The 26,103-nt window shown below is 35.0% G+C and overlaps 1 protein-coding gene across 1 annotated transcript in view; it reads left to right on the forward strand.

The window, feature by feature from the left end:
- The window catches only part of EML6 (EMAP like 6), a 286,173-nt gene that overhangs the window by 222,128 nt on the left and 37,942 nt on the right, over positions 1–26,103 (forward strand). The window contains exons 20-28 of the mRNA XM_031950479.1: positions 2,072–2,183; positions 2,430–2,557; positions 6,567–6,708; positions 7,285–7,437; positions 7,606–7,737; positions 13,417–13,505; positions 19,446–19,622; positions 23,179–23,380; positions 23,499–23,625. Coding sequence (XP_031806339.1) covers positions 2,072–2,183; positions 2,430–2,557; positions 6,567–6,708; positions 7,285–7,437; positions 7,606–7,737; positions 13,417–13,505; positions 19,446–19,622; positions 23,179–23,380; positions 23,499–23,625 — 1,262 coding nt within the window. The remainder of the gene's footprint in view (positions 1–2,071; positions 2,184–2,429; positions 2,558–6,566; positions 6,709–7,284; positions 7,438–7,605; positions 7,738–13,416; positions 13,506–19,445; positions 19,623–23,178; positions 23,381–23,498; positions 23,626–26,103) is intronic.

The raw sequence follows: 26,103 nt of genomic DNA on the forward strand, positions 1-26,103 counted from the left end.
TCTACTATATTCCAATTCTAAGCAATATTATCCAATGGAAAGAAGTACTGAATCTGAAGTCAGGAGAGAGGCATTCAAATCTTGGATGTGCCACCTCTGTAATCTTGAGCAAGTATTTAAACTTGTCAGACTTTAGTTTTCTCATCTTTTAAATACAGAGTTGGACCGGATGACCTTTTAGGTCCCTTCCGAATGGAAATCCTGTAATATAGCTTATTTGCATTTTGTCTCAAACTGTCAGGTTGCCCCATTATCCAAATAGATTTCAGAAAGTGCTGATTTCTTTGAATTCCTCTATATAAGTAATCTATCTCAACCTATTTTGCAACCAAAATGTATTCATAATCCTTATTGACTATGATGTCAAGCCAACTCAGGGCTTCCAGAGCATCAGGCAGTCTGAGTCTCTAAATTCACCTAATCGAGTCAGTACCTGATTTTTCAGGATTGACATTTACTAATGCACTGTCCAACTTGTGACTGATCCCAATTCAAAACAATTTCTTCCCATATGTTAATCTATAATAACAGTTATATATATTATTCTTTTTTAATTTTTAAAGCTTTTTATTTGACAACGCATAGCCTTGTGTTTCAGATTTCCCCCTCTTTCCCCCCATCCCTTCCCCTAGATGGCAAGCAATCCAATATATGTTAAACATGTTAAAATAGAATATATTATTCTTATTAAATTCCCACTAAAAATAGGAAATTTTTTTAAACTAGGAAAGAAAATTTTCCCACCAATACCACAGTTAGGGATAGGGATGAATATATCTCTCACCTCTACCAGGGCAGGTTGGCACCTGCCAATAGTCTTACCTGTCTAGACTTAATGTCAATCTATCCTCACAACATTTATTCAGGTCTTCCTTTGGTCTAAGCACTGTGTTGAGATTAACTCTCTTCCAAGATTAGAAAATGCAAGTGTCAAAGGTGTGATTCGAACTTAGATTTCTCTCCCTCACTCCAATGCCAGCTAAGCTATGGACTTCATCTCTAATTCATTGGGAATATTACTTTACCTTTTTAATTACTTGATAAATTTAATTGCAAAGTTATTGAAATAATAGGAACTTTGCAATCTTTTTTAATCATGGAGAATTAACTTTATACCAAATAATAAGGATGATAGTGTTTCAATTCATAAAGTTTTAAGTACTGCTTTTTAGTAAAGGATGGTACTAGGTCTATGATTTCACCACTATAAAGAGTTCCCACTGAGGAACCTCTCACCAGTACAGAGGCACATTCTCTTACAGAGTTTCCTAGAATACCTATGTTAAATGGCTTGCCTAGGGTCACACAGGCAGTCCATGTCAGAAAGCCCAACTTGAAGCCAGATCTTACTTGTGTCAGGACGATTCTCTATTTTCAATATTTCTTTTTATCTTCTCTATCTTCATTGAAATGTACAGGAATGAGTATCTCAAAGGGAACAGAATTAATTATTGTCTGGTATTTTGCTTTAAAAAAAAAAAAGGAAATTGCTTATGAATAAGGACAGTTGGTGTGTTCTGGTAAGTTGCCAAAAGTAAAGTTCAGTGATAATACCAATAAATCACGTGCCTTGATCTACAAATAAAGATAACTTTTTAAAAGAAAAAATAGCCAATCTGTTGAGCAATATGTCTGCCAATTTTTCTAAAGATGAATCCTATTTTAATTAGTGTGGAAATTGATGACATTTAATTATATGCTAATGAGCAACCAGGGCCATAAGACCATAGATTTGGAAGTAGAAGAGCTCATCCAGTCCAATCCCCTCAAATTATAGATGAGAAGCTGAAGCCAAAATAATTTTATCTGACAAAATGTCTGTATTGCTTTTATAAGAAATGTGAATACTTTCTACTGGGATTGAAAATAAGCATGAAAACATTTTTTTAAACTATACAATATTATAACTAGAATTTCTGTTGACTATGGGACCAAATATATTGATGTGTGCTTTTAAAAAACATGGCATTTTTTTAAAAGACCTCTTTCAAGTGGGTATGTTATTTTAAAGATAAATTTCTCATACTGAAAGATTGATGTCTATACATGCTCTGCATTTGTGCTTTTACAGGGTTTTGTAACAGGTGGAAAAGATGGAATTGTGGAACTCTGGGATGATATGTTTGAGAGATGCTTGAAGACTTACGCTATTAAAAGATCCGCATTATCAACTAGCTCTAAAGGTGCCACTTGTAAATACACAGTAGTAATGGTTCCATTCCTATGAATGGGTCACTATTGATGGACCTCAAAAACCCTTCCCAAATCCACTCTCATTACTCTTTATACACTCAGAGCTCATGCCCTTTAGTAGAACCAGCAAAGAAGTAATGGCCAACCATTTAGAAAAACTGCTTTCATACTCAATAATATTTGTATTCCCACCATCTTTAATACTGTCAAATACTATCTCCTGTTACTCCACTCAGGTTTGCTCTTGGAAGACAATCCTTCAATTCGTGCCATCACTTTGGGACATGGACATATCCTGGTAGGGACCAAGAATGGAGAAATACTTGAAATTGATAAGAGTGGCCCTATGACTCTGCTTGTTCAGGTATAGTGCTCTCATATATCATAACTGTATCTCATGCAAGGTTGTCCTGAGTAATATTGAGGTCTAAAGTAAATCACCCTGAATAGCACTCCCTAATTCCTCCCACTCTTCCCACCCAATGCAAATATCAGATTAAAACAGGTGTCAAGTATTCAAATGTTGTACTTTTATGTATAGTCTGATAAATGTGTTGAACAAAAGACCATATTGCAGTCAGATTCTTCAGTGGTGGACAATGTATATAGAGCCTCATTCATATCTAAAATCAAGCTACTTTTTCTAAGAGATACATACAGGTGATGTCTACACAAGGCTAAACAAGCCTCAATATGAAAAGTAAAAAGCATTATTCAATCACCTATGGTTTTCTACAGTAAATATTTTTATCATATAGTAAACAAAAATCTAACTCATTCATGTAAAGTTTTTCACTTTCTAACCAAATGATTTTATATCATGCAGTGTTAACTTAGCATTCAAACTCAAGTGAAGAAAAAAAATCAAAGTTATCAGGATGGCTCATTGAAACCATAATCATTCTTATTCATTTTCGAATCATACCACAGAGAAAGATTCGAAATAGAATGAATGTAAGAAAGCATTCTAAAAAAACTTGTACTTCACTAGATATCTGACAATCCACACTGAAGAGAAACCCTATGGATAAAATGAGTAGGGGAAATCTTACTAATAATTTTTCCAGCTTATTGAAAATTGGACAGTTCTTATCATGGAGACTTCCTGTGCATGTAGTAAATGTTGAAGTTTTTTTTTAGTTGAAATACATTTCTTATTAAACATTAGATAATTCATAGGAAAGAAGGCCTACATATGTAATCAATAGGTAAAAAAACTTTTGGTCTGGGAAGATATCTTATTCAACAACAGGAAATTTTTTAAATAAGTTTTGCTGAGTAGGTTATTCTTAGTTTTAATCTTTTCTTCTTTGCCATCCAGAATAACATATTACAAATGCTGTAGTAGCTGCTAAAGCTTGTGTGAGCCTGATTGTGGCTTCATGACATCTGAATTCTGTCTTTCTGATTACTTATACTACTTTCTCCTTCACCTAAAAGTTATGGGTTTTGTTTAGAATATATCTGAGTTTTCATTTGGGGAATTTTTATAGGAGTTGGTCAGAGAATTCTTTGAATTTCTACTTTGCCCTTGAGTTATAAGATATCTGGCCAATTTTCTTTTATAATTTCTTGATATATATATTTCTTGTAAGATATTTTTATTAAAGTTTTTTATTTTCATAACATATTTATGGATAATTTTTCAACATGAACCCTTGCAAAACCTTGTCTTTCAATTTCCCCCCTTCCTCCATCCCCTTCCCTAGATGTCAAGTAGTCCAAAAACATGGTAGAAATATATGTTAAATCTAATATATGTATACATATGCATGTATTTACAATTTACAGTTTATAGTTTACAATTATCTTGCTGCACAAGAAAAATCAAATCAAACAGGAAAAAATGAGAAAGAAAATAAAATACAAACAACAACAAAAAGAGTGAAGATGCTATATTGTGAGCCACACTCAGTTCCCACAGTCCTCTCTATGCATGTAAATGGCTCTCTTCATCACAAGATCATTGGAACTGGTCTGCCATCTCATTATTGAAGAGAGCCACATGTAAGACACTTTTAAAAAAATCATGGCTTTTATGCAATCCAGTAATTCTTAAAATATTGTTCTTTGATCTTTTCCAAGTCACTTTTCTGAGATATTTCATATTTGTACTTTTTTTTACTTTATGATTTCTTAATGTCTCAGACGTGTTAGCTTCCAATTGACCAATTCTAATTGTTAAGGAATGATTTTCTTCACTGAAGTTTTGTACTTCTTTTACCATATAGTCACTTCTTATTTATTTCTTTTCCCAATTTTTTCTCTGACATTTTATTTGATTTTGAAATTCTTCTTTTGCTCCCACCCCCCACCTTTATTTAGGTCTTCTAGAAATTCTGATTGGGCATATGTTCAATATGCATTTATCTTTAAGATTTTGCTTATAGATATTTTCAAGGCATTATTAACTTTTGTGTTCAGGTTTTGAGTTTCCCTATCACCAGAAAAGGAACTTATGAACGGGTTCTTTTGTTGCTGTAAAACAGGGAATTTATAATAAAGAGCAACTTAATGAATACAATGAATGTGGGAAAGCCTTCAAGCACAAGTCAACTTTCTGTGCCCATAAGAAAACATCTATAAATGAAATGAATGTGAAAAATACTTTGGTTGGACCTTTAATCTTCTTAATACCAAAAAATTCATGGTAAAAGAAATCTCACAAGTGTACTTAACATGGAAAATGCTTCAGTTGAAACATAGTCTTTATTAAACAATAAAAAAATTCACACTAAAGAGGAATTAAATTAACATGATTAATATAAGGAAGCTTTTAGTTATATATCATACTTTGTTCAATATTAAATAATTCCATCTGGGGGTGGAGAAAGAAACCCAAAGAATAAAAGAAAAGCATTCAGTCAAAGCGCAAAGATCTTATTTTTGGCACAAGTAAATTTCTATAGAAAAATAATGATCCTAACAAATGGAAATTTTAAGTCTAACAAATAAATCTCTTCTTTTAAAGAATGTATCAGCCGTGTAGAGCTATTCTTATTGTTTCTCTTTGTGGGGGAGTCCTATAGAATCACAAATACAAAGAACTATCAGCCTGGCATATTATAAGGGACTTTGGAAATGATAAAGTCCAACCTCACCATATCTTGTCCAGACTAAGACAAAAATTTTCTCATTGGCCTCCTGACTTCCAATCTCTTCCTTTTCCAATCCATCTTCTACACTGCTGCCAAATTGATATTACTCAAATTAAATCAGACCATGTTGCTCCCCTCCTGAAAGCAATCTTTAGTAGCCTTCTGTCTCCTATTTAAAACAAAATCTTTAGTTTAACATGTAAAGTTCTATACATTTCAGGTCCTACCTACTTTTGGAGTCTTGTTTCATAACACTCCCCTTATATAGTTATCTACTAGCTTTTACCTGTGTACAACATTCCCTCTCCCACCTCCAGGTCTTTGCATAGTGAACTTCATACCTGTAAAGCTCTTCCTTCTTATGTCTGTCTCTTAGAATCCCTGCTTTCCTTCAAAATGCCACCTCCTATATGAAATCTTTCCTGACTTTCTGCAGTTGTTAGGGCTCCCTCTATTCTGAAATCACTTAGTCTTTATTCTGTTTGCTTGTTTTTGAACATATTTTTTACCAACACCCTTCTTAGAATGTAAGAACCTTGAGGGCAGGAAGAGTTTTATGCTTGATCTTTGTTTCCTCCCCATCTAAACAGCATTGGCACATAAGAGATATTTATCAAAATTAGTGATCATTCCACTCAAACCCACTTGTCTTCCAAGCTTTTCTGTTTCTAGGAGGGCAGCACCATGATTAAGCCTCAGAATCATGCACAAGTCTTCCTACTCAGAATTTTGTTTTTCGTGTCAATGACTTCATTGAGATCATCTTCCATGCCTCAATGCTCTTCCTCTTCTCTTCTATCTCCAAAAGTTCTTTCATCTCCTTCAGGTTCACTTAAAGTACTAACTCAGACAAGAGATCTTTTCAGATTTCAGCACTGTTTGTTACTCCCTATAACTCCTTCCCAAACTCTCTGCTTTTATTGTCATATAATACATATATGTATATTGTATGTGTCTATATGTGCGTGTGTATGCTTTGGTGTGCATATATGTTAAATCTACTTATCTAGGTATATTCTGCTTTCCCTCAATAGTAGGAAGATTCTGTGAAAAGTTCCATCTCTGTATCCCTATTGCCTAGCAAAAACCTTGCACAGATCTAGTCCAGAATAAAGTACTTCATAAATGTTTGTTGAATTGAATTAATAAGTATTTGTAGTTGAGTTGAACTTGTCTGGAATTTTTGTCTTTCTGCAGAATTTGAACCTCAAACTGAGGACTAGAATTCCAAGAACTATGCAATCAATTCACCTCATTCTGTTTTCTTTCAAACAGGGGCATATGGAGGGAGAAGTATGGGGTCTGGCAGCGCATCCTCTCCTGCCTATCTGTGCAACTGTGAGTGATGATAAAACTCTTCGAATCTGGGAACTGTCATCCCAGCACCGCATGTTGGCTGTTCGGAAGCTCAAAAAAGGTAACATTCATTATCTTATATTTCTGATGAATTGTCTAAAAGCCATCCCATATAGATATCATTTATATTATTCAGAATGGTGTGATCCAATTTAGGAGGGGCTGTGCTTTTTTTTTTTTTTTTTTTTTTTTTTTTTGCAATGTACATCTCTGACATTTTCCCCCTTTTCCAATTCTGGAACTATTATCAGCTCACACAAGACAGTATCTTCATAGACTCAGAATTTGAACCTAGATTCTTAGACTCCAGGGCCACTAGGTATAAAGAAAATAGAGGGCTTAGCCTGAAGACAGGAAAATACATCTTTGTAAATTCAAATCCAGTCTCAGACACTTAGTAGCTCTATGACCCTATTAAACCTATTTGCCTTAGTTCTTCATCTGTAAAATGAGCTATACAAATCACTCCAGTATCTTTGCTGAGAAAATCCCAAATGGTGTCATGAAGAATCAATCACAACTAAAACAAATGAATAGAAATAACAGTCATGGACTCCAGAGCCAGGACTGGTTTCATTGGCAAAAAAAGTCTTGTGTAATAAAAAGAAAAAATATTCTTTTGGATTTTCTTTCTTAGGTGGGAGATGCTGTGCCTTTTCTCCTGATGGAAAAGCCTTAGCAGTTGGACTGAACGATGGGAGCTTCCTAGTTGTGAATGCTGATACTGTTGAAGATATGGTCTCTTTTCACCACAGGAAGGAGATGATCTCTGATATCAAATTTTCCAAAGGTACAGATTTCCCCTCATTCTTCTTTTTAATCACAGATTTATAATGAAACTAGTAATAAGGAAGACTGTAATAATAAGGTGAAGCATCTACATTTGAAAATGCCTATTTCTTGGAAGTAAATTATCATATAAAGTGATCTGGTGCTAACAGCCTATTTTCTCTTGTAGATACAGGGAAATACCTGGCTGTGGCATCCCATGATAATTTTGTAGACATTTACAATGTACTCACCAGCAAAAGAGTGGGTATCTGCAAGGGTGCTTCAAGTTATATTACACATATCGACTGGGATTTGAGAGGTAAAATATTCTTCAAAATTATGGCAATATTTGCTCTTAGACAAAATGTCAAATGAACATATACTATTTCTGAAAATGAGGAGAGGTGGTAGGTTCTAGAAGTGCTAAAATTTCTGGTGACCATCTATAAACATGAATCTCTCTTTCCTCTTCCTTTGGATTTTGGAAGATGCTTCCCTACAAAAGTGCTTCTCTCTTCTTTTCACCTTTCCCAGACCATTCCTAGGCTCTTAAGCAATGACTGGCAATAGACCCTTAAATGAAACTAGAGAAATACCTTTACTGCCAAATAATCCCTGTATACCCATGTTTCCCTGGAGCCATGACTCTATTTTATGTTGTATACCCCCCCCCACTATAGAATTGTCCTTTCCTGTCCCTCCTTCTTACCTCCATATTCTACAGATTAAAGATTAGAGAGCTACTTTTATCCCCAAGCTAGTCCTAGATATCTATACCTCCTTGGGGCCATGCATCTCTTTCATGTTGTATGTACATTTGTAGAATGGTCCTTTCTTTCCCCCTTCTCTTCCCCTGCATTCCACAAAAGAACATCTGTGTCCTAACCTATCCCCTTAGAGAATGAGGCTTATTTTTAGTTCCTTTCTTAATGGTTTTGTATTACAAGTTTGGGCAGTATAACAGACTCCAAGATGGGTAATGCAGGTTCACTTGTTGCACTGGGATGTTGTTTTGAATACTCAGAAGGTTTTATGATGCCCTCAATTTGAATGTTCCCTCCATGAAGGCAGATTATGGCCCATCTGTCCCTGCCTATCCTGTTCCATGTTTGTCCATGTCGTCCCTTAATTTCACCTGAGGAAGTCCACTCAATATGTTGAAGGCCTTCCTCATTTTCTTTTGACTTTGCAAAGATATTAATGAAGGATTCTGATTGTCCACATTGCCAGGTAGTCAATCCATCTTGTATTCCATGTATAGGAAGGGAAGTGTTTATTTTATTATTGCTTGAAACACAAGTTTTCAGCTAAGACTTAGAAATTATTATTATTTGGAGATTCTTTGTTGTGATAGTATTTATTTTAATGGATTTTGGTCTGTTTATCAGACTTTACAAGATAAAATATGATAGCTCATGACAACATCTATCTTATCAGAATATACTACAATTCCAGCATATGCAGTAGAAGAGTAGGTGATTTACCATCACTTTCATAAGAGAACAGATACTGATCCTGAATTCAGATCTTAGATGAATGCTTTGAAATATTTGCCATGCTGATTGCTTTCAGAGAGTGGTAGGTTCAAGTGAACCCATGGTTGATCATATGAAATATTTATAAAGCACTTGACACAGTAACTAGCACATAGAAAGCACATAAAAATGCTATTTTCCCTTCCCTTTTCTAACCATATAGAATATCCATCACTTAAACTATAAAATATTTAGTCTAGTATTAAGCATTTTCAAAGTCCCCTTTCTTGTAACATATTCTATCAAGAAGTGAACATGGTGAGTCAAGAATTTGATTGACTAACCTGCCTCTCAAATCAAGAAAGGTGTGATAAGTCACAATGTCAGTTTTAAAATCACAGCACTATAAATTTAGATCTGGAAAGGACACCAGATCCTATCTAGTCCAACATTCTCATTTTAAAGATGAGAAAACTGAGTCCCATAGAGGTAAAATAATATACCCAATGCCCTTAATTATTAAATGATGGAGCCAGAATTTGAACCCAACTTCTGGGATTTGATTACAAATTCAGAATTCTTTCCATTACATTTTCCTGCTACCTGAGTAGACAGGGCTAATTTTACTTATGGAAGTTACTCATAGTTCTGTTTTTTAGTATCCTCATTTGTAAAAAGAGGTAGCTGAATTAGAAGTCTGATGCTAACAGAAAAGTCTGATGTTAGGAAATTTCATCCCTATTAATCTACTTCAATTTGATGTGAGTTAATTTCTTGCCTCCTTTCTTACTCAGATTTGGAATAATAGTCTGGATGGTTCATGCTATCAGAAAAAAAGAATATTATAATGAAAAGTCTGCATTAACTTCATCAGCATGGCAGTTATGGATTTTCAGAGACAGGCAAAAGAAAGTATGGTTTTAGTCATAATGTCTAGGTTTGGCACTCCAACCATTTCCCTTATTTTTAAGCAGTGATCCTCTACAAAAAATAATGGCTTTTTTAAAGTCATAATTCCTGATTTGGGCTTTGGAAAACATCATGCCTGTATGTTTAGCTCCCAAGAATTAAGTCAAGCAATCCAGAAGTTAGTTGTAAATATAGTTAAGAAGGTTCATTTTGCATTGAATGCAACATTTTCAGAAACTGAAGATTCTTATAGTTAAGTCTTCTAACACATCTAAGCATTCAACAAAGGCCAGATGGCTACTCATCAGGTTTGCAGAAGAAAAGATTCTTGTTATCTCATATGGCCTGGAGATTCCTTCTAACTGAGATTTCATGAATTTGACTCCGAAGGGACTAAGACAAGACCAAGTAAAACTCCTACCCACTAAAATGTATTGAACCTTCTGAGGATTTAATGCTAATTTTTAAGATGACATTTATTATATTATGTATTAAGATTTTTGAACCTTTTATTTCATAATTTAAATACAGTCCCTGACTGACTGAACAGCATAGTGCCTGGCAGAAAATAGCCACTTAATAATTGCTTGTTGAAATGAATTAAATTGAATTGACTCCTGAAAAGGCCCTAGCTACATAATCAAATACTTGATTTTATAAACCAACATCCTACTCATTTGGGGGAGGCAGCACACAAAATTCTGTGCCCAGATATGCCTCGTTTTTCTAATTCTATCACAACAAATAAAAGCATATGCCTTCTGACCTACCTCAATGAAACAGCATCAATTTCATGCTGTAACTATTCTATTTCCCATAGCAACCACTGATCCCAAGAAAAATTGAAGAAAATAAAGTGAGAGAAAGAGGTTCTTTCAGGGATATCATCAATAACGAGATGAAATCTTATTCTCTGTGAGATCAGAATGACCTTTTTTAATCTCAGAGATGACAGTCTGAAATACAGTTTTGACCTAAACCCATTTTTATGGGATAGAGCATAGGACCTGGGGTTTCACTGGTTTAGGAAACTCCTTGATGAGAAAATTCTTCTAATACAGATTATTACCTTCTCTGTAATTTAAAAGCTCATAGACTTGCCTAGAAAATTGATATGTTAAATGACTTGCCTGTGATGTTATTTCACACCCATTTTCATTGATCTATTTGGTTTGCTACATTAGCTTTATGACTAATTTATTCAGAAAATAAATGTAGAACCTGTCTCTTTCAAATATTATATATGTAGGTAGGTATTTTTAATGAATATATATTTATGGAGACTTTGAGGGAATACAGTTCAAAACTACAGAGAGCCATTTCAAAATTGGGAGAGTTGGGCTCTGGGTCAGAATGCCAAAAGTGTTTTTAATCCTCCGAGAGCAGAAAAAAATAGAACTTAGTTTCTAGTCAGCAAAATGAGTTAATTAAAATAGAAAACCACCCAATCACCCAATTCTCTTCACCACTGATCTGATTTGGTCTTCAGTGATCTCTCCAAGAATAGCATCATGTTGTCAATTTGAATTCTCAGCCCATAGAGTCATAGGTCGGGCTCAAGGGTGTACAGGACAATAGAGCACCAGGCCTGGAATCAGGAAGAACTGAGGTCAAATATTATCTTAGATATGTATTAGTTGGGTGATTATGGGCAAGTCACTTAACGTCTGTTTGCCTCAATTTTCTCAATTGTAAAATTCAGGTAATAATAGCCCCTATCTTGAAGAGTTGTTATGAAGATCAAATGTGATATTTGTAAAAAGCATTTAATTATGTGCCTGACACATAGTAGGTGATATATATAAATGCTAATTCCATCCCATTCTCTGCACCAATTTGTGAGGGCTCAGCCACAAGTATTGCTTGTGAAAACCGAATGTACAAAAAATTCTTTATTACTATTTAAGGCAATTTGTGGATTGTTCAAGCCTTTTACTTCTTTCTCCTGTTCTCGCTCTTTAGACCATTTCATTCACTGTTAATGCCAATATCAAAAAACAGCAAGGAGAATAAAAAGTTAACCCTCAACCCAGTTCATGATGATATTTTAAAAAAACTCATAAAAGATTATGTAAAGGAAGAAATTAAAAAGAAAATTACAGTGAGACATCTGAGAATTCCAATTACCCAACCATGCTAATAGCCATGAATGACTTGGAGCTGACTCTGAATATCTTAAAAGGATATTTTCATTGTGCTCTTTTTGTAACCTTTCTTTTTAAATAGCTTTTGTTCTTTGCAGTTTCTCTAGAGAATGTTAAAATGTAAAATTGCTTTCCAGATTTATTCTGCTCATTGGGAAAAATATTGGTTATTCTTTTTAGTGCCAAAGAAGCCCAAATCATGGCAATTCCATTTTCTCATTTCCTTTTCCACAATACAATCAAGGTTGCAAGATTGCATATTGGAACAGACAATTAGCTAGCCTGAAAGTCTGGAGGTCCTAGATTTACTTTCTGCCTCTGCCATGTAAGGTTGACATTTAACTTCTCAGTGTTCCAGGCAGCCCACCAAGGTTATAACATGCAGAGAAGGAGATAGCATTCATTGCTCAAGTTTCCCTTTATGAAAGTTCCCTCATCCAGTAAAATCACAAGTTTAATCACCATCTCTAAATATGGGGAAGAATACTACCCACCACCACCGGCAGACCTGGGAACTGCATTTTAAGGTTTTCCTGCAGCTTCAGGACTAAAACACAAATATATTCTCATCATTTTAGAGAATGTACCTCATCCAGCTCTGAACATTTAATGAACTTAGTTTCAAGTTAGCTATTTATAAGAGAAACTTTTTGAGGTAGGTCATATTTGAGACCATAACTCCAAACATTTGACTTCTAAATTCATTGGATATACCCATTGTCAACTGGAAACTTTATTGTAATATAATCCTTTAACACTCTTCACATAGATAGTAGAAACCCTCGACCCTGAATCATTCAAATCTACAAAATATTGTTGTGTAAGAAACATCTTTGTTGGGGCATGGAGTTAGACTAGATAATTTAAGAAGAAGCTTCTAGTATGAATTGCTATGAATCAAAAATTCTAATTTTGCCTTGAACTGGAAGATCATTTTCTGGTCAATATTTTGTTCTAGCACACAAACATGATCTTGTTAGAGTTTGGAAATAAAAGAGATTGAATGGGCATATATGGTCTGTTTGGTGTGTCTTTGCCTCCCTGTTTGCAAACCTAAGGTACAAATTTAGATTTGAGTCCTGGACAGAGGGAACTAAGTGTTCACACTCTGGATCTCATTTAGAACATGGATTTGTTTGTCAATGCCAGTTAGCTTTCACTTTATTTTTGTGGTAAAAGGCAACATACAAATATAGAGAAGATACATTTGTGGCAATCTTATATTTCTGCAAAGTATTTGCTTCCCTTTTAGCAGATACTTAAAATTTCATAAGGTTGATTCTGCAACAAAGTTACTTCTGTAAAATTCAAAGAAGTAAATCCATATTAATAAAACAGTGTTCAATAGATTTTTTTTAGAATCAACTTGAACCTTTGATTAAAATAAAGAAAATAATGAGATGAACACTTATCATTCTGTCACAAATGGGAAATTAAAATTTTCTGTCTATTTTATTCCACCATAAACAGGAAAATTGTTACAAGTCAACTCAGGTGCCAAAGAACAACTCTTTTTTGAAGCCCCAAGAGGAAAAAGACACATAATACGTGCTTCAGAGGTAATTAACCTACTCAAAATAATTTTAATATTTTGGAAGATTTAATATGTATGCATTTTTATAATGGCAGATAAAAAGAAACAAGAAAAATGACAGTTGAAACAATGATTTCTTGTTTAGGAATGTTTAAAACTCTGCTTTTTTCTAATTTCTTCCCAGGTTATTTAATATCCCATCAGTGCAGCAATAGCATTTTTCTTTCATCTTTCTTTTTTCCATTCTTGTAAATCTATTGGTACTAATTAAGATTAGAGGCATGCATTTTTCCCCTTCATTTTCTCCATCTAAGGCTCACCACTAGGGATTCCTTTCCTTCCAATCCTACATATCTTTTCTACTCTACAAAGCTATTTTTGAAATCAATGAGCCATATTTTTCCCCTGACTGAGCTACAACTTGATTGTAGGTTAAGCACATTTGGAAACTGTTAACTCTTTCAGACACTACCTGGACTAGAGTTTCAGAATGTTCAAGTGAATCAGAATGGCCTGAAAAGCGAATTCTGCTTTTGTCCAAAATTGTCTAAGTACTTGTCTAATTTATTGCCAGGAAGTATTTTTAGGTTGTATGAGAATCTGACTTATAAGTTTGCTATATAGTGTTGGACAAGACAGGAGGAAATAATAGTGGCAACAATAATAAAGAAAGAGAAGGCGGGAAAGGAATTTAAATGGTATTTACATGGTACTGGGAGAGGGGTTGGCGCAGTTAGATGGCTCAGTTGATGTAGCACTGGGCCTGGAATCAGAAAGACCCAAGTTAAAAATCTGGCTTCATATACTTAATTGTGTGACTCTGGCTTCATAGATTTAACTGTATGACCCTGGGCCAGTCACTTAATCTCTATTTGTCTTAATCCACTGGAAAAGGAAATGGCAAACCACTTTACTATCTTTACCAAGAAAACCCCAGAGACAGTGTGGTTTATGGGAACAAAGAGTCAGATATAACTAAATGATTGAACAACAAAAACAATATGGTGCTTTAAGATTTGGTAATGTTCTTGTCATATTGTGTTTTTCAAAATACTCCTTCTTGTGAAGAAAGTTGTAGGGCAGGAAATCATTACTTATCAGTCATATTGTTCTTTAACTGAGAGACCCTGGACAAATAATTTGCCCTTGCTCTTCCTTAATTTGCCAACCTACCTATAAAAGAACCCAAAAGTCTTTGATGTGAATAAATTTGTGGTTTATAAAATGCTTGGAAATTGTTAGATGGCAAATACTAAAGAAACATAGAGTATCGTGGATTATAAAAGCTATATTATTTAAAATTTACTATTTTTAAATGCAACAGAATTAATGAAAAGTAGTTGCTGATGTCAAAACTGTTCTTCCCCTTAGCTTTTCTTTTTCATTTCTCCTCAAATCCCAATTTGAAGAGCGCTGGCTGATGTCACTTAACTAGTCAAGCCACTTACCTATTCCATGCTTCAAAACATTCCAGTTCTGAATCCATGATCCCAACCATCCCTTTTAGCAATTGGGGTTCAGCAAAGTTAGATGAGTTGCCTGTATATCCTGCCACAATATCCAGGAGATAAAATGAGAATGGGGCAGGTTGAGGCTGTCTTCCATTCAGATCCATCTTCTTTGAACTTGATTAAGAAGCAATGGGCCAATGGAAAGGATGTTGATTTGAATAACCTGCCAGTTCTTACATCTATGACTAAACAGATCATTTCACTTTTCCTCATCTCTAAAATGAGGGCTTTGGACTAGATTTTTTTGAAACTTTTTCCAGTTTTAAGTCTATAATTATGGGATTATATGTTTTTTCCCCTGAGGCAATTGGGGTTATATAGCTAGGAAGTATTAAGTGTCTGAAGCCAAATTTGAACTCAGATCCTCCTGACTTCAGGGCTGGTGTTCTATCCACTGCACCATGTAGGTGCCCCGGGATTATAACATATAAATCTTTCATGATTTGGGATCCAGATTAAATAATTTATTTTGAAATTTCTAGAAAAGGAGACTTTGAAAATACTAAATACTGTATAATTTGACTAATGGATATTGAGAATGACTAGAAGTCATAACTGAGTTATTGATTATATAGCTATGGAGAAACTGAATCACAGACAGGTTAAGTCATGTAGCAAGCAATTATCTGAGGCATGATTTGTACTGAGATTTTCCTAATTCCAAACTTCTCACCACCAAACCAGATTGATAATATCTTCCTTGACTAAAGACAAGGAGGGCATTGGGGCAGTTCATCTCTTAAAAGCTCTACCCTTAAAAGCCTTTAAAATTTTTTAAGTTTATTTTTATGTGGAGTGCCAACTATCATTTTGAGAATCCCATGTTTTAATATCATTCATCATAGCTTCTGATCTGATATCCAATGAGCACTTGCTTCTTCTGGTGACATATTTTTTCTAGTTAGAGAGAATTGTACTTAACCTGATTGTAATCAGGCTGTAGCTTAATCAGGGGATAGCATGCTGGACCTGAAGTCAGAAAGGACTGAAATCAAATATGGCCTCACACCTACTAGCTGAGAGACCATGAAAAAGTCATTAATCTCTGTTTGCCTCAATTTTCTCAACTACAAAATTCAGATAATAACAGCATCTACTCCCAGAGCTGTCACAGTCAGGATCAAATGAGATAATATTCATAAAAAGCACTTAGCATAGTGCCTGGCATAGAGTAGGCTATATATAAATGCTTCTATAGTAAGTCTCAGGCCAAATTCTTCTTGACTCCAAGGCCAGTACTCTAGGTAGCATTGAACTCAGACCTTTATGAGCCTAAGCCCAGTCCTCTATCCACTGCACATCTAGCTTCCTTTTTCTTCAGAAAGAATCTAGTGGGAAAGAGATGTAATAGTAATAATTCAATGGGAAAGATGGGTCCCCACTATACCTGTACAAAACTTAGGAAAGACAAGAAGAAATTAGCACCCCAGTCCACTATTTACAAACTCCAAAGGGGCATTCTGTCAGCTCAATTCAATCCAATTTTCATAGCAGGGTACTATAGCAATGCTAGCATATGCACAGAATAGAATCTATGTTTAGCCCTGCCCATTCTCAAAGGAACAAGGAACTTGAAATAAACCTACACCCCATTATCACAAAGCACTCTGAATAAAGTCCGGGCTGTACCTCTGTAATTACACCTCCAAGGAATGAGCGTGAACAGAGAATTATAAAAATCTAGGCTACATGCTACTGGAGTGGAACAATCTGCATTTTCTCCAGGGAGCAAAATGGGCTTCAATTTTAGCTACATATTCCTAATTTTCTTAAAAAGTTATTTTAAAAGTGTTTTTAAAAGTCCTTCTCCAAAGGAGTTGTAATGCCTAGGATATGGATTTTAAATGAAAACAAGCATGTCTAAATCCCCCAAGAAAATTTAATGCAACTTCTTTTGGTTCTTGCTAAGAATCAAAGCCTTGATGCTATTAGAATTCAGCTCCTACCAACTATAAATCTCCCATCTGTGCATTTCATGCAAAGTTGTCATCCAAGTGCAAAACATGTGTATGAGCCAATATAACTTGAACAGCTGGAAAAAGCCACATGGTAGCCCTCTCCAGGGCATGAAGTAAATTAAGCAGACAATAAAAAGATAAAACATATCTTATGACTGTGGCAGGTGGGGTAATGACAGGAAGTGAGCAGACAGCTAATGGCATCTCCATGTAGCAAACTCCCAAAACAACCTAGATTAGGACTTACCCAGAACCATTCATCTGGACCAAAAATGAAAACTCCAATCCCTTTTCTGCATATTTTCCAAATACCCAGCTTTCTGGCATTGCTTTTAGCAGTGAGCTGAAGTTGTTGCAGAAAGCTGTGAAGTTGTTGCAAAAGGTCTTCAACCCTTTTCAAATCCAAATATAAAAGCAGATATTGTCATTTTGGCCTTAATTTAGCTCCAACAAATAGCTATCAAATTCAGTGTGGCATATAAGCAAACATCCATTTTCTTGACTGAGCAAATAATAATGATGATTTAGCCAAGAAAGAGCTTGGCAGAGTAGAAAAGGGGCTGGCCTCAAAGCAAGGAAGGCCTGACTTCATAACTTACTTCTGACACATAATGGATATGTGACCCTTGGCAAATCATTTAATTTTCCAGTGATCTGTACAACTTTCTAAGTGGGAAAGGAAGGAAACAAGAATTTATTAAGAGCTTACCACATACCAAGTACTGTGCTAAGTGCTTTACAAATACTTTCCCATTTGTTCTCTAAAACCGTAAGTGGCAGAAAAAGTGCCAACTTGTACTGGTAGAAGGAGTTTCCTTACCTGGGAGTTCCTATATCAGTGAAATCACTGGTCTATACTGTTGTATATGTTTTGACTTTAATAAGAGGTTTTTATACTTAAAAAAATCAAGAACATGTACTAAATAAATCTGAACATTTTGCTGCATTTTTCAGTTTTTATCTAGATGTTTAAGATCATACAGATCTTAGAAAGACTTGGATATGCTTCTTAGAAGCTATTTATGTAGCTTGAGTTAGTTACCATTTTAATAGTTAATGACCTGATTCATATACATTGCAGCACTGTGCTAGATTTCAAAGCAGAGAAAAAGCTTAAGGTTATGATCACCTCTCTCTTGGAGTTCACAATCCAGTGGTGTCCAGAGATAAGGCAGGTGGCATATGCACATATAAAAAACAATACATGAGAACTGACGATAAAAAGCATGAGTCAAATAATATATGAATTATGTGTGAGGTCAGAGTTACTAACTGAGGCAATCAGGGAAAACTTCATGGAGAAGATGGCATTCAAACTGGAAAAGTTGTATTTCAATTACGTGGAGGGAATTTGAGGTGTAGGGAAGAGCAAAAGCCAAAACATATATTTTTTCAAAATGAATGGATAAATGTAAGAGAAACCAAATAGTCCATTTTTTCCTTTTCTCTTTCTTTTTCTTGGGGGTGGGTGAACAAGAAGGCAATTTGGATTAAGTGACTTGCCCACAGTCATACAGCTATTAAGTATCTGAGGTTGGATTTGAACTCAGGGCCTCCTGACTTGGTCTGTCTATTGTGCATCTAGCTGCCACAATCTAATTTTTTTTTTCCCCTAATGGAGTGGGAGGTAAAAGAGAAAAAACAGATTACTGTTAATTTTTTTTAAGTTAAAGAAGTGAGAGGGGAGAGGATTGCTATAACTGTGAAACGATTATGGGATATTGTATATTCTTTCAGATAACGTCACTGTATTATTAGTCTTAACTAATAGTTTTACATAGTCTTACCTAATTGTTCTACTTTATTGTGAGGGATTCTTATCAAGGGCAGCAGTCCTCTGTAAATGGTTATAGTGTCAAAATAAGATTAATCAATAAAACTTTTTTAAAAGAATAGATGATATGCATGATAAATATGGAAATATGTTCAAAAGAATTGCACATGTTTAACCTACATTGTATTACCTACTACCTAGCAGGGGGTCCTCAAATTACAGCCTACGGGCCAAATACAGCAGCTGAAGACATTTATCCCCCTCATCCAGGGCTATGAAGTTTCTTTATTTAAAGGCCCACAAAACAAAGCTTTTGTTTTTACTATAGTCCAGCCCTCCAACAGTCTGAGGGAGAGTGAACTGGGCCCCTATTTTAAAAGTTTGAGGACCCCTGAGGGAATAGGTATGTGGGGAGAGAGAGAAAAATTTGGAGCACATGGTTTTGCAAGGATGAATGTTGAAAACTATTTTTGCATTTTTTGGAAAAATAAAAAGCTATTATTATAAAAATAGATGATAATTTAAACTGTGAGACTTTTAATGAAAGGAAAGAACAAAAAGAATATGGGGACAGAATATAAGAATTATACAAACTTTGGAAATCTGTGTGATTGCAGCAGGGGATTACTTAGTATCAAAAAGTTTCCCTCCAGGATTGAAAATAAAATGTGACAGTGTCTTGTTCCTAATATGCTGATTTTCTTCTCCCTCCCCTCTGAAAGATTGAGAAGATAGAATGGGACACATGGACATGTGTTTTGGGTCCTACTTGTGAAGGAATCTGGCCGGCACACAGTGATGTGACAGATGTGAATGCTGCTAGTCTTACCAAAGATTGCTCCCTTTTAGCCACAGGAGATGACTTTGGTTTTGTAAAATTATTTTCATATCCTGTAAAGGTAAATAATAGTATATGATCACTTTTGTTCAATTACATAAATCAGGTGCTCTACAATTTTTAAATATAATTTTCATTTTGATTAATTTTAATTAATATAATTTTAATTTTATATTATATTTAAGACTAAATCAGCATAATAAATTATCGTTTATCAAATAATTTTTGATCTTATAGTTATTTGTGATATCTCAAGAATCTTCCACTAATCATTTTTATAGCTTAAACCAAATTTTTCCAATGTTGTATTAAGGGACTAGGTTGGCACTTTGGAAAACACATAAAAATCTAGTTGACTTTCATAAATTATTGATGTGGCATATAAAATGGTTCCCTTATATTCTGAAAAGGTTCATGTGGTTTTCTTAATTGCCTGACAGTGCCAAAGAGTGGTTAAAAATGAGGAAAGAAGCTACCTTACTGAACAATCCCTACTAGAATAATCTTCAACACATGCACCAAAAATAGAGTATGGGCCAATTTTCAGGTGTAGTCTTGCTAGTCACTGACACAATCCCTTTCTACCCTTTGAAAAAGTGGCCACTACCTAATTGGCATTGCCCTTCCATCTACCCTTAATTCAGCCCCTGGCTTCTCATGTAGTCAGCACTCACTGTTCTTCACTTCTTCCAAAATGCCCTACTTCCAGCAAGCCAGAAGAAATGGTATTGGCACCTTGGTACATTGCCAACTCCAGGACTGGAATCCTTCAGTAATGAACAACAAAATCTATTTCTATCTTTCATAAAGTCTCTTGAAATCTCAGAATTAGAGGAGACCTCAGAATTCATCTATCATCACCCACACTTAAACCATGGTCCCTACCACAGGATTCTTAGCAAGTGGTTCAGTAGTCTTTGATTAAAGACATGATACCTACTGCCGGCTGTTCTACTTGTAATCGCTAGAGGAAGCTTTTCTTCACATCAAACAGAAATCTGCCTCTCTACTTTCTCCCAGTTCTTCTAATTCTCTCTTTGGGGGCCAAGCAGAGAAAGTCCAATCCCTCTTCCCCAGGATACCCCTTCGAATTCTTGGAAGCAGCTATTCCCTCTAAGTTTCTTCTTTTGTAAGGTAAACACATCCCCAATTTTTTCAATTGATCTTTGTATGGCATGGCCTCTTAGTCATCATCCTGGTCTCTTTCCCTCCACTAAGAATGCTGAGAATTGTCAGTGTCATTCCTAAAACGTACCTATAGTAAACATAATGCTCCAGATGACATACTTAATGATACTTATCTCTACATAATTTTATCTTATTAGTTATGGCCCATCATTCTAAGTTCCTTGCAAGTAGGAATTATTTTAATCTTTGTCCTTGTATCCCTAGCACCTAGCACAGTGCCTACTACATACTAAATGCTTAATAACTATTTATTGATTAATCAATTGATTGATTCTAGATTGTCAAGAACTTTTGGCTCTCTATTTAGTAGTTGGCCACTCCAGCTTTGTGTTTCTGAAATTCTAATGTGTGTGAATTAAATCTTCATGAAATTCATTAAGAAAAGTGATAAATAGCATAGAGTCAAAATCAGATCTATGGAGAATGTCCCTCCAAAGTGATATTGACCCATTAATGACTACTCTTTGGGTATAGTCATTTACCAAATTTTGAATCAACTAAATTATTATGGAGCGTTTATCTCTTTCATTTGCTATATACAAAGACTACATGAAAGATTTTGTTATATGTGATTCCCAGCAGATGTCACTGTGGAGGGCCATTTGGATGAGTACTTTCTTTATACCTTTCCTTTTGGAGGAGTGGTTGGAACTGATTTTCCTTGACCATGTTTATCTTCCCTCTCTTACCCCCCACTGAACTCCACTCAGAATATATGTGACCTCTTAATATTTCTGTCTATCCCTCTCCCCCATCTTACTTTCAGGATGCTAAAGATAGAGAAAGCCACTGGTACAGGGCAACCTGACTGCTTGGAAATAAGATTAATTCTAGGATTTTAATCTAGGACAAGGGTCCTGGATCCTCATAATTTCTCCTCTTTACAAAGTATATAAGTATAAAGATACAGATTATTAATAAAATTCATAGAACTCTGATCTGATCTTCTACTCACTAAGTGATCTATTTAAAATTGACAGACTAGAAAGATTTCCCAGATAACTGAATTTGATGTAATCAGTTATCCACAGATTCTCATCCCATCTCCCCCAATCACATATATTCTCTATTAGCAAAAACACCAATTAAAGATGCCACTAAAATTTTTATCTGTATCTAGAAAACCATTATTTAAAAAAATACAAACAATCAGTAAGCAAAATTTAAAATATCAAGGAAACAGTTATAAGACATACTATTGGTTACATAGGGAAGCTAAGTGGCTCCAGTAATAGAGTACCAGACCTGGAACCAGGGAGATTTATCTTCCTGAGTCCAAATCTGGCCTCAAATATTTACTAGTTATGTGGCACTGCTTGCCTCAGTTTTTTGATCTGTAAAATAAGCTGGAGAAGGAAATGGCCAACCACTCTAGTATCTTTGCTAAAAACAAAAACAAAAAAAACACCCAAATGGAGTCATGAAGAACTAGACATTAGTGAAAACAACTGAACTATAAAAAATTGATTGTATACAGCAGTAAAGCAGAAAAAACAAATAGAAAGGGAAGCAAATGCACCACGTTCCAACAGTTTCTCTTAGTAGTCATAATCAGACATTCTCTGCTGCATTCTCACAATCTGACTGAGGAACTAAGGAAAGGAAAAGGTTCCAGCCTTTGCTAGTTTCTCCTGGAAAGCATCCTCCCTTTGCTGTTGCTGCCATCTTTTTCTTTCTATCTTTCTGTCGTTATCTCTGTCTCTATCTGACTCTCTATCTCTCTGGCTCTTTCTAAATGTCTTTCAAGAGAGATTTCTCTAGAACATTTCTCCCCCACCCAGTCTAATTCTGTAACTGAGATCACCTAGAATCTGTATCTTATATACTGATACTTATATACATCAAAAACATATGGGAACTGTGAAAGTAAACTTTCACACAAAATGTGTACCTTTTGAATACCACCAATAGACTCTATTATCTGAATAAATCTAATTTTTCCATGTATCTAGTTATTTTTAGTCACACAAAAAGATGCCCCCATGCTTACAGATGTCTAAATTGCTAGTTTAAATCATCTGCATTAATTCTGACCCACTACATTTAAATACCTCTGGGTTGTGGTAAGCTTTTAAAAATATTTTTGGTTTGTAATCAAAAAAATATAATTTTGAAATATATATAATTTTCAAAATGTTCCTTAAATAATCTGCTTTCTCAGAATTATATCCTGAAGGAATTCTGATGTTTTCCATCATAAATTAATCCAATGTTATTGACTGTGGTGGAGTAATCCAAACTTGTATTTGTCTGATCAGCCACAGTCAGCCACACTGTAACTTGGTTCTAACATAGTGATGTCATTTTGGCCCTCTTCAAGAACGGAGGAAAACAACCAACTAATTTATGATAAGGATTAAGTAGGAGGAGAAAACAACAACGACAAAAAAAATAAGCTGACTCTAATCTGTAGATTCTTTGTGTTGCAGGGCAAACATGCAAAATTCAAGAAATATGTGGGGCACGGTGCCCATGTCACCAATGTCAGATGGCTACATAATGATTCCGTACTGCTAACTGTAGGTGGTGCTGATACTGCTCTAATGATCTGGACAAGAGAATTTGTAGGAACCCAGGAAAGTAAATTGGTTGACAGTGAGGAGTCAGATACAGATGCTGAAGAGGATGGAGGTAAGTCAAACATCACAAATAAATGAATTGATTTTGGTTTTCCCCATTTATCCATAAATCTTCATGTGTTCCTTCACCAAAACTACAATTTCTAATCTTGTTACTTTTATGCTTTGAGGCTATGACAGTGATGTTGCCAGGGAAAAGGCCATTGACTATACCACTAAGATCTACGCGGTAAGCATCAGGGAAATGGAAGGCACTAAGCCACACCAACAGCTGAAAGAGATTTCAATGGAGGAAAGGTATGGCAGTCTATGGTTTGTTTGTGTTCACTATACCATTCCATTATATTTATCCTTTTTCTCTGAAGTACTTTAGAATTGATTGAATGACTTGGGAGACACTGGCACAGGACCACCCAGCATGGGGTGCCCTCATCAGAGAAGGTGCTGTGTTCTGTGGGCAAAGCAGAACTGAATTAACTCAGAAGAAATGCGAGATGCACTGTTAGCAAATCCACCTCAAATGTTCATATGGACTATTTGTTATTGACTGTGGTGGAGTAATCCAAACTTGTATTTGTCTGATCAGCCACAGTCAGCCACACTGTAACTTGGTTCTAACATAGTGATGTCATTTTGGCCCTCTTCAAGAACGGAGGAAAACAACCAACTAATTTATCCTATTACCTGCCCTTGAATTTACATTTAACACAATTTCTTATATTTATTATCTGAATATTTCTGACATGAAAAATGAATTCTGAGGTTGTGGTGAACATCCAGGACACTGACTTCATTGAGGAAGATTTTTTTTATTTGTTTCAAATTTAAGTAGTGATCCCAAGGTTATAACAGAAACTAATTTCTGGTTATATTGTGGGCATAAGCCACTGTAGAGAAGGATTCAGGAAACATTTGAAATTAACCAGATTCAGGATTTTACATTTATGTATATATTTTATATATTATATATATATTATGTATATATTATGAGGATTGTGATAAAACTAAAAAAAACTTTTATAATATTTTGAAACCTTTCAAACTCAAGACATAGTACAGTAGCCAGAGAATTGGTACTGAAGTCAAGAAAACCTGCATTCAGACCTTGCCTCCAACCAATGCTGTATCCAGATGGGTCATTTAACCTCTTGAGGGTCTAGACAACTTTCTAAATTTCAAAGAAAGTGAAAACTGCATTGGAAAAGGAGGTTTCTCCTCTAAGAATCCTCTATAGCAGGAGTTTACAAACTGTAGCCTAAGAACCCAATCCAGCTCATTGCCTATTTTTGTACAGCACTAGACCCTGGAATAGTTAAAATGCAAAAACTACTCTTAGCTAGTAGGCCATTACATAAACAGAAGGCAGGTGAATTTGGCCCTTAGGTCACAGTTTGCTGATCCCTGCTTTATGCCAATGAAATCCACAGCCCTGATCCCTATCTCTAGCTCTTTGTATATTTAGAAACTAGATTAAACTAGAAACTAGATTGAAACTAGATTAAAACAGACCACATTTTGTTTACTCCTATATAAATAAAATCATCTCATCTTAGTAATATGCACATACTCCTGTAGGGAGAAGACTTGAAGTAATAATAGAATCATCTTTCTAGGGAGAATCATCTGCTACCACAAGCATAGTGACAAAAGGACTAGATTCTTGTATAATGTATAGAATGTTGTTATAGAATTTCACTTGAGAAAGGAAAGATACTAAGAGGACGTCTTGTTTCATTCCCAGTACATTGACTTTCACAGCCTCCACAAAATTTTCACCAAATATTATGTGTAAACAAGAAAGGCTTCCAGAGTGAAATGAACAGGAACTACCAGGACTCTGAAAGGCTTTGACTGAGGAGAATTTATTGAGCTGTGAAAGTACATTTTATCTGTGTGGACTTAACCAGAGTCAAAAATATGGCTTCAATTTCTTCCATGCTGTTCATTTTCTGTGAACAAACTGAGTAAAATATTTGGGCCTCAAATAGCTTTTCACTGTCACAGAGGGCAACAGACCTTTTGAGTGGTATTTCTCTTTTCCTTATTTTCTTCATATGAAAAAGGAGGTTGCTGGTACTGTTTCATACTTTTTAATAGGTTGTTTCAAAAGGATTGATAAGATAATTGTTAAAACATTTCAGTTCCTCTGAAAAGGGGTCTAAAAGTTATTATGCTTATTATAAAATTGAACATATTAAAATTGGAGTAGGGAGAGAAATCAACTGATGATTTGACTCTAGTCCAGATCAAGTCCACGAAAGTTCATGGCCTTTTTATGTCATAATTATTTTTTTTCTTCTCTATAGACATTTTAAACTTTTTACCTCTTTGGTATCCTCAAGTATGTTTCACTTAATAATAATAGCTCCATTTAGATAGCTTTTTAAGTTTTGAAAAGTATTTTACATATGTCTTACTTGTTACAACAAGTTTTAGCTGCTATTATTATATTCATTTTATAGAAGAGAAAAATGGAAGTCGAGAGAGTTAAAATGACTTGTCCAGAGTCATAGAGCTAGTGAAGTGTGATTCGAAACCAAGTTTTCCTGATTCCAAGTCCTGAGCTCTACCTACTATACCATAAAGATATTTGAAAAATTAATCATTGAAATGTGAAATGTGCAGACATAGAGACATCTCCACTCTAAATGTTGTTGTAATCTACTTGTGCCCAACCTGTGTAGAGTCTTCTTGGTCTGATTAGCCACAGTCAAACACATTGTACTTTCACCCCAACATAATGATGTCATTTTGGTCTTTTTTGAACATAAAATA

The sequence above is a fragment of the Sarcophilus harrisii genome, chromosome 2 (assembly GCF_902635505.1).
Source record: "Sarcophilus harrisii chromosome 2, mSarHar1.11, whole genome shotgun sequence".
NCBI lineage: Eukaryota > Metazoa > Chordata > Mammalia > Dasyuromorphia > Dasyuridae > Sarcophilus > Sarcophilus harrisii.